At 36.7% G+C, this 15,210-nt stretch overlaps 1 protein-coding gene across 9 annotated transcripts in view; it reads left to right on the top strand.

The window, feature by feature from the left end:
* MNS1 (meiosis specific nuclear structural 1) overlaps window positions 1-15,210 on the top strand; it is a 132,683-nt gene that overhangs the window by 105,339 nt on the left and 12,134 nt on the right. The window contains exon 8 of one of the 9 annotated variants that reach the window (XM_086321117.1): window positions 11,045-11,353. The exons of the other annotated variants lie outside the window; for them this stretch is intronic. Coding sequence (XP_086177243.1) covers window positions 11,045-11,098 — 54 coding nt within the window. The 3' untranslated portion in view covers window positions 11,099-11,353. Of the gene's footprint in view, window positions 1-11,044; window positions 11,354-15,210 lie in introns of those variants that run through there. 9 annotated transcript variants of the gene reach the window in all.

The raw sequence follows: 15,210 nt of genomic DNA, 5'->3' as shown, positions 1-15,210 counted from the left end.
TGGTTTGTTTGTTTTTCCATACATAGTCATGTCTTCTGCAAATAGGAACAGTTTCATTTCCTGGTTTCTTATCTATACACTTAAAAAAAATATTTATTTATTTAGCTTTAGTTGTGGTACATGGGATCTTTACTTGTGGCATGTGGGATCTAGTTCCATGACCAGGGATCAAACCCCAGGCCTCCTGCAGTGAGAAGGCAGAGTCTTAGCTGCTGGACCACCAGGGAAGTCCCATCTCTACACTTTTTATTTACTTTTTTGTTTTATTGTACTGGCTAAAAGTTTTAGCACTGGCTGGCACTATATTGGATGAATGATGAGAGTAGATGTCATCTTTGTTATCTCTCAGGGGAGAAGCATTATGTTAACTGTAGTTTTTTGTAGATGCTCTTTTTATAGTTGAGGACATTCTCTTCTATTTCTATTTTTCTGAATATTTTTATCATAAAGAGGTGTTGAATTTTGTCAAAAGCTGTTTCTTCTTTAGCTTGGTTGATTGCATTGATTAACTTTGGGAGTTACTGAACCACCTTGCATCACTAGAATAAATCCCACTTGGTCATGGTGTGTATGTCTTTAAATATGTGACTGGATTTTAATTTTCTAATAATGTGTTTCAGGGTTTTTGCATCCATATTCATAAAGAATATTGGTTTTTAGTTTTCATTTTGTATACTGGTGTCAGGGTAAACTGCCTTCATAAAATGAATGGAGAAGTTTCCTTCTATTTTTTATTGTTTAGAATTGATATTAGTTAATTCTTTAAACATTTGGTAGACTTTTCCAGTGAAACTAGGCTAGGAATTTTATTCTTTTAGTGTTTAAAAATATTTATTCAGTGTTTTATTGTGTATTTTAAGTTAATTTTTATTTTATATTGGAGTATAGTTGATTTACAATATTGTGTTACTTTCAGGTATAAAGTGATTCAGTTATGCATATACATACATCCATTCTTTTCCTGATTCTTTTACTACTTAGATTATTACAGAATAATGAGTATATGGTTCCCTGTGCTATATAGTAGGTCCTTGTTATCTATTATATATGTGTGTGTGTGTGTGTGTGTGTGTATACACCTTTCTCCTTTGGTAACCATAAATTTGATTTTGAGGTCTCTTTCTGTTTTGTAAATAAGTTCATTTGTATCATTTTTTTAGATCCCATGTGTAAGAGAGATATATTTGTCTCCCTCTGACTTTTTTTCACTTAGTATGATAATACCTATCATGCCAGTTGTTATAAATGGCATTATTTCATTCTTTTTTATGGCCAAGTAATATTCCACCACACACACACACACACACACACACACACACACACACACACACACACTCTTCCTTCTCTGTTCCTTTGTTGATGGCCATTTAGGTAGCTTTTATGTCTTGGCTATTGTAAATAGACCTGCACTGAAAACATTGGAGTGCCTATATCTTTGAATTATGATTTTCTCCAGATATATGCCTAGGAGTGGGATTGCTGGATCATATGGTAGTTCTATTTTTAGTTTTCTAGAGAACCTCCATACTGTTCTCCATAGTGGTTGTACCAATTTACATTCCTGTCAACAATGAAGGAGGGTTTCCTTTTCTTCACACCCTGTCCAGCACTTAACTGTTTGTAGACTAATGGTGATGACTATCATCATTGTGACTGATGTGAAGTAATACCTCATTGTAGTTATAGTGATGTTGAGCATCTTTTCATGTGCTTTTTGGCCATCTGTATGTCTTCTTTTGAGAAATGCCTCTTTATGTCTTCTGATTGAAATTCTCTGCAAGAGATTTCTGTGTATTTACCCATTTTTGATTTTTTTTTTTTTTTGGTGTTAAACTGCATGAACTGTTTATACATTTTGGAGGTAAACCCCTTGTTAGTAACATTGTTTCCAAATATTTTCTCCCATTCTGTGGGTTGTCTTTTCATTTTGTTTATGGTTTCCTTTGCTGTGCAAAGTCTTTTAAGTTTAATTAGGTCTGAGTTTTGTTTTTATTTTCATTACTCTAGGAGTTGAATCGAAAGACCTTGCTGTGGTTTATGTCAAAGAGTGTTCTGTATATTTTTTCCTTTAAAAGTTTTATGTTATCTGGTCTTATATTTAGGTCTTTAATCCATTTTAAGTTTACTTTCGTGTAAGGTATTAAAAGAATATTCTAACTTCATTTTTTTTTAACATGTAGCTGTCTGGTTTTCCCAGCATCACTGATTTGAGAGACTGTCTTTTCTCCATGGTATATTCCTGCCTCCCTTGTTGTAGATTAATTGTTTGCAGGTGCAAGGTTTATTTCTGGGCTTTCTGTCCTAGTCCATTGACCTGTATTTCTGTTTTGGGGCAATTACCATACTTTGATGACTAAAGCTTTGTAGTGCAACCTGAAGTCAGGTAGTCTGACTCCCCCAGTTCCATTTTTATTTCTCAGGATTATGTTGGCTTCAGGATGTTTTGTGTTTCCATACAAACTGAAAATTTTTTTCTAGTTCAGTGAAAAATGCCATTGATAATTTGACAGGGATTGCATTGGATGTGTAAATTCCCTTGGGTTGTTTGGTCATTTTAACAATATAAGTTCCTCCAGTCCAAGGTTATGGTATGTCTGTGTATCTGTTTGTGTCATCTGTGATTTCTTTCATCATTACCTCATAGTTTTCAGAGTGCAGGTCTTTTGCCTCCTTAGGTGAATTTATTCATAGGTATTTTATTCTTTTTGATATGATGGTAAATGCAATAGTTTCCTTAATTTCTCTATTTTTCTGTTTTTAGTGTATAGAAATGCAAGAGATTTCTATGTATTAACTTTGTAACTTACAATGTAATTGATTCATTGATGAGCTCTAGTAGTTTTCTGATAGCATCTTTAGGGTTTTTTATGTGTAGTGTGTCATCTGCAAACAGTAACAGTTTACTTCTTTTCCAGTTTGGATTCCTTCTGTTTCTTTTTCTTCTTTGATTGCATGGCTAGAATTTACAAAAGTATATTGAATAAAAGTGATGAGAGTGAACATTCTTTTCTTCTTGATCTTATTGGAAATGCTTTCAGTTTTTCACTGTTGAGATTGATACTTGCTGTGGATTTGTCATATATGGCCTTTATTATGTTGAGGTAGGTTCCCTCTGTGCTCACTCTCTGAGCAATTTTTATCATAAATGAGTGTTGAATATTGTCAAAAGCTTTTTTATACAACTATTGAGATGGTCATATATACAGTTTTTTTATTCTTCAGCTTTTTAGTGTGGTGTATCACATCGATTAACATATGTTGAAGAATCCTTGTATCCCTAGGTTAAATCCCACCTGATCATGGTGTTTGATATTTTTAATGTGTTATCGGATGTGGTTTGCTAGTATTTTGTTGACAATTTTTGTATCTATATTCATCAGAGATATTGACCTGTAATTTTCTCTTTTTGTGTGTGTTATCTTTGGGATTGTGATGGCCTCATAGAATGAATTTGAGAGTGTTCCTTCTTCTGTAGTTTTATGGAAGAATTTCAGAAGCACAGGTATTACCTCTTCTCTAAATATTTTCTAGAATTCACCTATGAAGCCATCTGGTCTTGGACTTTGATTTGTTGGAATATTTTTAATCACAGTTTCAATTTCAGTAACTTGTAGTTGGTCTGTTCATATTTTCTATTTCTTCCTGGTTTGGTCTTGGAAGGTTCTACTTTTCTAAGAATCTGTCTTCTTTTCTAGGTTATCCATTTTATTTGCATACAGTTGCTTGTAGTTGTCTCTTTACTGAGTCCCTGGTGTCTCAGACTGTAAAGAGTCTGCCTGTGATGCAGAAGACCCGAGTTCAGTTCCTGGGTTGGGAAGATGCCCTGGAGAAGGGAATGACATATTCCAGTATTCTTGCCTGGAGAATTCCATGGACAGAGGAGCCTGGTGGACTACAGTCCAAGGGGTCACAAAGAGTCAGACACAGCTGAGCGACTAACTCTAACCATCCAGCTAGTAGTCTCTTACCAAGTTTGTCTTTTCAAAGAACCAGCTTTTAGTTTCATCAGTCTTTTCTTTTGTTACCCTCATCTCCATTTCTGCTCTGATGGTTATGATTTCTGTCCTATTAACTTTGAGTTTCATCTGTTCTTTTTTAGTTGCTTTAGGTCTAGTGTTGGATTGTTTATTTTGGATTTTTCTTGTTTCCTGAGGTAAGATTGTATTACTGTAGACTTCTCTCTTGAAACTGTTTTTGCTGTGTCCCATAGATTTCGGATTGGGGTTTCATTTTCATTTATCTCTAAAATGTTTTGATTTTGATTTCTTCAGTGATGCATAAGTTGTTTAGTACCATATAGTTTAGTCTCCATGTGTTTGTTTTTTGTAGTTTTCTTCTTAGAGTTGATTCTTGGTTTTTTTTTTTGGCAGGGCTGGATCTTCATTGCTGTGCATGGGCTTTCTCTAGTTGTGGCGAGTGGGAGCTACTCTCTAGTTTTGGTGCATGAACTTCTCATTGTGGCCGCTTCTCTTGTTGCAAAGCATGGGCTCTAGGGTGCACGGGCTTCAGTAGTTGTGGCACACAGGCTCGAGAGCACGAAGGCTTCAGTAGTTGTGCCTCGTGGGCTCTAGAGCCCAGGCTTGGTAGTTGTGACACATGGGCTTGTTGCCCCTAGCATGTGGAATCCTTCTGGACCTGGAGTTGAGCCTGTGTTCTCTGCATAGGTAGGTGGATTCCTAACCACTGGACCACCAGGGACATCCCTTGTAGTTGATTTCTAATCTCATAGCATTGTGGTCAGAAAATATGCTTGATAATGATTTTAAGTTTCTTAAATTTAGCTTCTTTTGTTGCTCAGCATATGATCTATCCTGGAGAATATTCCTTGTGCAGTTGAGAAGAACATATATTCTGCTTTCAAATGGAATGCTCTATAAATATCAGTTAAGCCTGTCTGGACTAATGTGTCATTTAAGGTCTGTGTTTCGTTACTGGTTTTCTTTCTGGATGATCTGTCTGTTGATGTAAGTGGGGTGTTGACACATTATCAACTGGGGGAGTTTTGCAGAGACTAACTCCTGTGGCCAGCGATTTGTTATGTAAGTAAATATTGAAACACTAGCGTTTAAGTAAATATCAACAACTCTTTTTGCACTTGATGTATTTATTTGAAATTCTGTACATGTCTCACTAAAGCATTCTAATATTTTGTTACAGCATGATAGGAAGTATAGCAGCACCTCTGTGCAGGGAAATAGAATATCTGTTACACATATACTGCGTGTCACTGGGCTTTCTCCTGGAAGAGCAGACCCTACACTTTCTGGCAGCATTTGCTTAGTCCTGTGGGTATTATTTCCTCTGGAATGTGTTCTTTTATTTTACTTGATAGTCAACAAAGTGGATCTTTGTAGGGAGCTCTTTTAGAAATGCCCCAGAAGGACCAGATGCAAGACCACCACTACATTCACCAGAATTCTCAGTTACTGATTGTTGAGCTACTGCTAACAGAAGTTGCCAGTAAGTCCTTTTACTCTGTGCATTAAGGCTATCATAAAATCTAACTGTATTGTATAAGTCACAGTTACTCAAATAGAAGCCCACTTTCTTACACCATTTTTGAGTTTTCTGGAGGATATTGAAGTTTGCCAGATACTGATCAGATCAATCAGCTCCTTCCATGTATTTAATTATACTCTAATTCTCAAGTGGGCTTGGTTATCCAATGTCCAGTCCTCCTGTCTTCCTTTCCTGTAGATTTTATGGAGGAGTCAGGAACAGTTGTCACCATGCAGACTCGTGTCTTTCCATATAAGAAAAATCACTTCTCCCTTCTGTAAGAATGCCATTTCTCCTCTGTGTAGATTTTAGATTTCTCCTTTAACTGGCTTGGTCGACCCGTGATTCTCTCCTGTAGTCCCACAAGCTCTGGTTTTGTTTTTCAACCACATTCTAGATGTGGACACACTGTTGCCATAATTATATTGGTAAATTATAGTGCCATGGACTAAGATAAGGTTGTACGACCAATAAATAATACTGTTTCTTGCAGTTTTTTTTTCCTTCACTTGTGTAAATCTCAAGGTTTCAAATATATTCAGTTTCACTTCTGCTAACTGTCCTGACCAAAATTTCATATTTTGTAAGTTTCTGGGATTACAGGTTTTGAATTTGAGCTGTTTTCTCCACTTTGCATTGCCTCAGCAAGTGATAGCTCTTGTTTGGGTATATAAATTTTGGTAGAAAATAATCCAGAAGAGGTTTAACTCTTACATTAGGATTTATCTGATCTTTTTTTAAATTAGCTTCCTTGAGGTATAATTGCCATATAAAACTGTAAGATATTTAAAGTGTATATCATGGTGACGATAAATATTTACATTGTAAAAAGATTCCCCCATCTATAGTTAGTTAACACATCTATCACTTCACATATTTTTTATGAGAATTTTTAAGTTCTACTCTCTTCAGAAATTTCATTTATACAATGAAGTGTTTTCAACTACAGTCACCATGTTTTATGTTAGAGCCTCAGATCTTATTTGTCATAGAGCTGGAAGTTCGTACCATTTTACCAACTTTTCCTATTTCTCCCACCCACCAGTCTCTGCCAACTACTTTCCAACTTTCTGTTTCAATGAGTTTGACATTTGTTTTTAAGATTCCACGTGTTACCAGGCAGTATTTGTCTTTCTTTGATCAGCTCATTTCATTTAGCATAAAATGCTCAAGATCCATCTGTGTTGTCACAAATGGCAGGATTTCATTATTTGATGATTTTATGGCTGAATTATATTCCACTTTATATAGCTCTACCACGTTTTGTTTATTCATCTCTTGATGGACAGTTAGGTTGTTTCCATATTTTTGCTATTGTGAGTAATGCCACAATGAACACGGGAGTGCATATACCGTGTTAAGATCCTGTTTTCATTTCCTTTGGATATATACCTGGAAGTGGGATTGCTGGAACATATGGTAGTTCTGTCTTTAATTTTTTGAGGAATCTCCATTGGCTATATCAATGGCTATACCATTGGCTTTGCTTTTCTACCCACAGTGACAAGAGTTCCCTTCTCCACATACCTACCAACTATTATCTCTTTTTTGATGATAGCCATTATTACAGATATCTCTTTGTGGTTTTGATTTGTATTCCCTGATGTTTAGTGGTGCATTGAGTACCTTTTCTTGTCCCTGTTGGCCATTTGTATATCTTCTTTGGAAAAAACATCTATTCAGATCCTCTGCCCATTTTTTAATCAGATTTTTTTTTGTTCTTTTCTGTTGAGTTTTGTGTCATTTTTATATATTTTAGACATTAACTCCTATCAGATACAGAATTTGCAAATGTTTCTGCCATTCCATAGGTTGCCTTTTCATTTTGTTGATGATTTCCTTGTCTGTAGTCTTCCCTGGTAGCTCAGATGGTAAAGAATCTCCCTCCAATGCAGGAGACCTGGGTTCAACCCCTGGGTTGGGAAGATCCCCTGGAGAAGGAAATGGCAACCCACTCCAGTATTCTTGCCTGGAGAATCCCATGGACAGAGGAGCCTGGCGGGCTACAGTCCATAGGATCACAGAATGACACAACTGAGTGACTTTAACTTCATTTTCTTGTCTATACAGAAGCTTTTTAGTTTGATGTAATCCTGTTTGTTTATTTTGCTTTTGATGTCAAATCCAAAAATTCATTGCCAAGGCTGATTTAGAGGAACTTATTCTCTTCTTTTGTAGGAGTTTTATGGTTTCAGTTTCATTAATTTTTTTAAAGAGTCAGCCTTTTGCCTCATTTATATTGTCTATTAGTTTTCTGTTTTCAATTCCATTTATTTCTGCTCTATTTACTCCCTTCTGCTTCCTTTCTATGGGTTTCTGAAGTGTAGTAGCTTAGATTATTGATTTGAGATGTTTCCTACAATGCTGCTGCTAAGTCACTTCAGTCGTGTCCGACTCTGTGCGACCCCTTGGACGGCAACCCACCAGGCTCCCCTGTCCCTGGGATTTCCCCAGGCAAGAACACTGGAGTGGGTTGCCATTTCCTTCTCCAGTGCATGAAAGTGAAAAGTGAAAGTGAAGTCGCTCAGTCCTGTCTGACTCAGCGACCCCATGGACTGCAGCCCACCAGGCTCCTCCATCCATGGGATTTTCCAGGCATGCCCCTATAAATGCATTTTACTGTATGTATACATTTGGTGCTATAAATTTCCCTCAAAGCTGTTTTAGTTGCACCTCACAAGTTTCAGTGTTGTTTTCATTTTCATTATCTTTGATGTTTTCATTTTCTTGAGCCTTTTTCTGACCAATGGATTACTTAAAACTGTTACGTAGTCCCTAAATGTCCAGAAATTTTTCTTTAAAAATAAGTTACTTATAGTTTGATTTCATTGTGATCAGAGAACATGCCCAATATGATTTTATTTCCTTTAAATTTGTTCTGTGGACATTTGAAAAGAATGTTTTCTGCTACTTTGGGTGAAATGTTCTAGAAATATGTTTAAATGTCTAAAATTTCTATAAATGCCAATTAGATTCTATTGATTGATTGTGCTGTTGAATTCTCCTATGTCCTTGCTGATTTTCTGTCTAGTTGTTCCATCAGTTGTTGAGAGAGGATTGTTGATGACTCTAACCATAATTGTGGGCTTGTGTTTCTCCTTAAGGTTTTTTTTTTAATTGAGGCAAAATTCATGTAACATAAAAGTGACTGTTTTAAAGCAGCATTTAGTACATTCAGAATATTGTGCAACCACCATCTCTGTCTAGTTCCAAAACATTTTCATTACCCCAAAAGGATACCTTGCATTAAGCAATTACCACTCTTTCCATGTTTTCCAAGACCCTGGCAACTACTAATTTGCTTCCTGTCTTTATGAATTTGACTATTCTGAATATAAGTGGGATCATGCAATATGTGACCTTTTGCATTGTGATTTCTTTCCCTTAGAATAATATTCTGGAGTTTCATCTGTTTTGTAGCATGTGTCAATAATTAATCCACCCCCCACTTTTTTTTTTGGCTGAATAATAGTCCAGTGTATGGATATACAACATTTTGTCTATCCATTCAATAGTATATGTTTCTACCCTTTTTTTTTTTTTTTTTTTTTTTTTACTATTGTGAATGTTACTGCTATGAACATTTGTGTACAAGTTTTGTTTGAGTATCTTTTTCAGATCCCTTTGGGTGAATACCTAGCCCTGGTATTGTTGGGTCACATGGTAATTCTGTGTTTAGTTTTCTGAGGAACTTCCCAGCTGTTTTCGATAGAGGCTGGACCACTGTGCTCTATTACTGCCTATGTAGAGAGTTCCAATTCCTCCACATCCTTGCCAGCACTTGTTATACTGTGTCATATTATAACATAAAAAGAGCTGAAGCTAAAACATTTCTAGAAGAAAACATGAGAAGGTCATTATGAACTTGGAAATAGCAAAGATTAAAAATTTTTAGGATAAAGGCATGAGCCATAAAAAGTTTATAAGTAGGCATCATCAAAATTAATAATTTCCTAACATTGTTAGGAAAATGAAAATGCAAGCCACTGTTGGGAGAAAACATTCCGTATACATGCATCTTACAAATAACTTTTATCCAGAATATGTAAAGAACACTCAATAAGTTGACAACAGAATATAAAAAACCCAAGTTTTTTTTTTTTTTTTAAACAAACCGGAAGTTTCAGCACTTTGTTTTGATCATGTTGCACGGCTTGTAGGGTCTTAACTTCTGACCAGGGATTGAACCCGCACCATCAGCAGTGAAAGCATGGAATCCTAACCACTGAACCACTGGGGAACTCCAAAAGTTTGAACACTTTATAAAATAAGATATATGAATGTTTATAACAATTAATAGTATTATTTGTAATATTATCAGCTATATTAAAACAACATTGTCTTAGATACACAGTTTCGTCAATGAGGAAGAAATAGATACTGTGTAAAATATCAAAACTTATTTCATTTGAGTCCTTAATTATTAACTGCAGGAACACATGTATACCTGTGGTGGATTCATTTTGATGTTTGGCAAAACTAATACAATTATATAAAGTTTAAAAATAAAATTAAAAAAAGATTGTAAAATTGTCCAGTTCTTTTAAAGAAACATCTTAATAAAATTCTCTTATAGATACCTAATGTCAAATAACCCCCAAAGCATTAAGAATAAAATGATGGATGAAGGCTAACAGGCATATATGAACAAATGGGAAGCAGGTAGGCAGCGTTATTACTAGGTACGTGGAACAGCAAATGAATCCCAGGTATCACAGAGAAAAGGTATAATCATTAAGGGATGTATAATGAACATTTTATCTCCCATGTAACATTGTTGTACTGAAGTACGTAACTGTTATATCTCCAAAGAAAATTTATTGGAAAGGGGAAACGGTGTTTAAACACCACTAGAACTTAATAACAAATAGTTTAACTTACTAACTGAAAATCTGTAAACATTCAATTATTATTGGTTGAAGAGGATATTTGCAGACAATTTAGAGGAGGAAATTATGACATCAAAATCTATTAGGCAATTAAAAAAATTTTGTTTGTTTATTTTTGGCTGTTGTCTTTGTTGCTGTGCTTGGGCTTTCCCTAGTTGCAGTGTGCAGGCTTCTCACTGCAGTGGCTTCTCGTTGCGGAGCACAAACTTTAGGATGCGCAGGCTTCTGTAGTCGTGCTGCACAGGCTTAGTCGCCCTGTGGCATGTAGAATCTTCTCAGGCCAGGGATCGAACCTGTGTCCCCTGCATTGGCAGGTGGATTCCTTATTTTTTTTTTTCTTATTTTTTAATTTAAAAAATTTTTCATTCAAGTATAGTTGACTTACAATGTTTCAGGTGCACAGCAAGTTGATTCAGTTGTATATATACAAATATATTAATTTTTGAAATTATTTTCCATTATAGGTTATTACGAGATACTGTCGTTCTCTGTGCTATACAGTAAACTTTTGTTGCTTGTTGCATATGTTTTTTAATTAGAAATATAGCATTCTACTGATATTAAGTCAAACAAGTGGAATCAAAATGTCATACATTTTTTCATTAGGCAAAAATTCATGTTTTCTAAAATATGTTATACATATTATTTCTATATAGGTATACAAAACTTTTCTACTATGCTTGATAAGGCTGGAGAAAGAAAATTTTTAAAAAGATGAAGAAATTGGAAAACAGAGTAAATGGGAGCACTGAATATGAAATAGAAAAAGTGAAACTAGATGAAAGGAAAAGATCATCGTACAGCCATTAAACATGGCTGTTCATTAGAAATACATCTGGAGCTCTGGAGAAAAAAGCAGCACCTGGGCTTTCTGTTTTTCAAAAACTCCCAAGATAATTCTGATATGCATCTGGAATTTTAAAAGTGATTACAAGTTTTTCTATTAAATTGTACTTTTGGTGATACAGAGTTCTATATTATTTTTCTGTTGACCAATCATCATACAATGGCAGTAAGTGAGTAATAGTTACATAATCACAATAGTAAAAGATGTTTATCAGTTTTCACAGTCAATAGCCAGACAAAAATAAAAGATAATTACAATTTCAAGTCATAATGGGAACATGATTAACCTAACAATATAAAATAATTACATATAATCTGGGGGGTCAAGCAGAGTGATGTGGTAAGTGGAAGTGCCTCCATGCACACGTTTTCATCTGGCCAGCCAGTCTGTGTCTTTTGGTTGGTGCATTTGATCCTATTACCATTTTCTTAACTGTTTGGGTTAATTTTCTGTAGGTCTTTCCTTCTGTTGTGTTTCCTGCCTAGAGAAGTTCCTTTAGCATTTGTTGTAAAGCTGGTTTGGTGGTGCTGAATTCTCTTCACTTTTGCTTGTCTGGAAAGTTTTTTATTTCTTCATCAAATCTGAATGAGAGTCTTTCTGGGTATTCTTGGCTGCAGGTTCTTCTCTATCCTCACTTTAAATATGTCATGCCCTTCCCTTCTAGCTTGTAGAGTTTCTGTTGAGAAATCAGCTGATAGCTTGATGGGAGTTCCTTTGTACGTTATTTGTTGTTTTTCCCTTGTTGCTTTTAATATTTTATCTTTGTCTTTCATTTTTGTCACTTTGATTACTATGTGTCTTGCTGTGCTCCTCCTTGGGTTTATCCTGCCTAGGACTCTGTGCTTCCTGGACTTGTTTGACTATTTCCTTTCCCATGTTAGGCAAGTTTTCAGCTCTTAATCTCTTCAAATATTTTCTCAGATCCTTTCTCTCTCTCTTCTCCTTCTGGGTGCATTTAATGTTGTCCCAGAGGTCTCTTAGGCTGTCTTCATTTCTTTTCATTCTTTTTTCTATATTCTGTTCTGTGGCAGTGATTTCTACCATTATGTCCTCCAGGTCATTCATCTGTTCTTCTACCTCAGTTACTCTATTGATTCCTTCTAGTGTATTATTCATCTCTGTTCTTTAATTCTTGTAGGTCTTTAGTAAACATTTCTTGCATCTTCTCCATTGTTTTCCTGAGATCCTGTATCATCTTCAGTATCATTATTCTGAATTGCTTTTCTGGAAGGTTGCCTATCTCCACTTCATTTACTTGTTTTTCTTGGGTTTTATCTTGTCCTTTCATCTAGGACATAACTTTCTGCTTTTTTATCATGATTAACTTTCTATAATGTAGCTTTTGTTCTAGCCAGCTATGAGACTGGATCTTCTTGCTGCTTCTGTCTGCCCTCTGATGGAGTAAGCTAAGAGGCTTGTGTAAGCTTCTTGATGGGAGGGACTGGCGATGGGAAAAACTGGGACTTACTCTGGTGGGCAGGGCCTTGCTCAGTAAAGTTTAATGCAATTATCTGCTGATGGGTGGGGTTGCACTCCCTCCCTGGTAGTTGTTTGGCCTGACCCAGCCCTGGATTAATGGTGACCTCCAAGGGCTTATGCCAAGTGGGACCTTCCTGGACTGCTGCTGCCAGTGCCCCCCTCCAGTGGAGCCCCTGCTGACCCACCGTCTGCAGGAGACCCTCCAGTACTAGCAAGTAGTTTTGTTTGTGTCTCCTGTGGGGTCGCTGCTCCTTTCCTCTGGGTCCTGGTGCACATTCCAGGACTGGAATCTGTTTCCTGCAGTCCCATGGAAGGCTTACAGTCAAATCCCACTGGCCTTCAAGGTCAGAGTCCTGTGGATTCCCAGTCCCTTTGTCAGATCCCCAGGCTGGGAAGCCTGACGTGGGGTCCAAACCTTCACAACAGTGTGAGAAACCTCTTTGGTATTATTGTTCTCCAGCAGGTAGGGGGTTGATTTTATCATGAATGCACCCCTCCTGCCATCTCGATGCAGCTTCTTCTTTGTCTTTGGACATGGGGTATCTTTTTTTGGTGGGTCCCAGCATCCTCCTGTTGATGGCTATTCAACAGCTAGTTGTGATTTTGGTACTCTTGCAGAAGGAGACAAGCACATGTCCTTCTACTCCACCATCTTGAACTGGAAGCTAGCAGGTGGATTCTTAACCACTGGAGCACCAGAGAAATCCACAGGCAATTATTAAGTGAGAAATACTGGGAAAATTGTGTAGGCAGCCAACTCAGTAACTGAGAAAAACATTATAAATCAAGTATGAGGGAAGAATATGGAAGGAAATAATAAAGATACAAGTAGAAGTAAACTAAAAATCAGGAGAACACATTAGCATTTTTAAATCTAGTTGCTTAATATTTGAAGGGAAAAAGGGTCTGTGAAGAGAAAAGATTAGGAAAATAATGAAAGATTACTCAGTTGTGTCCTAAAAAAATGAAATTTTCAGTGGTGCAATTTTCTGAATTAAAAATGCAATGATTTCAAAAGATGTAGGGAAAAAAAGACAAGATTATTAAAGCCATTTTCCTCTATCAGAAGATTTGTGTGCCCTGTTTCGCATCCTGTCAGCAGGCCCTCTGATTTGTGACCACTGTGGGGAACGGTTGTGAGGGCTTAGACTGACCCCTTGCTGAGAGCTTCCTAACATGTCGGGGTGGGGACAGGGAGGTGACACCCTTTGGGGCATCCCTCAGCCAGCAGTGGACAGGAATTGAGAGATAATGCTTCTCTACCTCTAGCAGGCTTTTGGGAAGGTCCTGAAAGGCACCCCATGCCTTCCTCACAAGGTCCTGGCAGAGTGAAGCCTCAGTTGTCCAAGGTGGTGACCAGTTCAATGATGCACCCTTGTGTTGGCTTCTCTTCCTTCACTTCTGCTTGTCCCTCACCTCTGCTTCCTGAGATTACCTCCATGATAAAATATCTGTATACAAGTCCTTGTTTAAGGCTGTTTTTCAATGGAGAACCCAGACCAAGACATCTCCAAAGAGTTTCTAGACTCAGAGTAGTTCTATAGCAAATTAATCCAAACTTTCGGAGAACAGCTATTCCTCAAACCACATATTGGGTTTTAGAATATCGAAAACTATTCAGTTCATATTATATAACTATATAATCCAGATCCAGACACATCAAAGACTATATGAACACTTTCCTAGTTCAAAAAATATAATGAATGGTGTTTTGTTTTGCCAAAATCTTTCCTGTTCTTTAGCCAGATGTCTTCACCATTGGATTAAACTAAAATTGGTATGGGATATGGATGCCAGGAAATGTCAAGAATTCATTTGGTTCAGTATGTACTGAATCTCTTTGCGCAAGGTATTATTATAAGCTCTGGAGGAATTCAAAGCTAACTGACACAGCATGTCTGCCTTTAATGAGTCTCTGACTTCTATGCAATAGATGGCAAATAAACACAAACTTTTTATTATAAAAAACACTATGTGTCCAGCATCCCAAAGGAAAATAAGATGTGCCTTCTATGAATTTTAGTGAGATGGGGTGTATATTTATGGAATAAAATTAAATGATGAAAGATTAAATGGTATAAGACCCCTGAAAGAGGTAAGAGTGATTAGAGAGAACTAAGAAAAAGATAAGATTTGAAAAGAGGATTGTGTGTGTATGTTAGACACTCAGTCGTGTCCAACTCTGTGACCCTATGGACTATAGCCCGCCAGGCTCCTCTGTCCCTGGAATTCTCCAGGCAAGAATACTGGAGTGGGTTGTCATTCCCTTCTCCAGGGGATCTTTCTGACCCAAGGATTGAACCTGGGTCTCATGCATTGCAGGCTAATTCTTTACCATCTAAGCTACCAGGGAATAGAGAAGACTATGAAAAAGAATTTGGAAAGATAGGGATAAATGAAGAAAAAGAGATTGAATGATCAATATAATTAACAAAGTTGCTGTAACTGATACTTGCAGATTGGCTCACTTAAAACCCATTCTGCCATTTCCAGAAG

Source organism: Bos grunniens, chromosome 10 (assembly GCF_055505025.1).
Source record: "Bos grunniens cultivar Pamir isolate PY7600 chromosome 10, Bosgru_T2T1.0, whole genome shotgun sequence".
NCBI lineage: Eukaryota > Metazoa > Chordata > Mammalia > Artiodactyla > Bovidae > Bos > Bos grunniens.
Note: the sequence above shows the minus strand (reverse complement) of the source record. Positions and strands in the feature narration are given on the sequence as shown.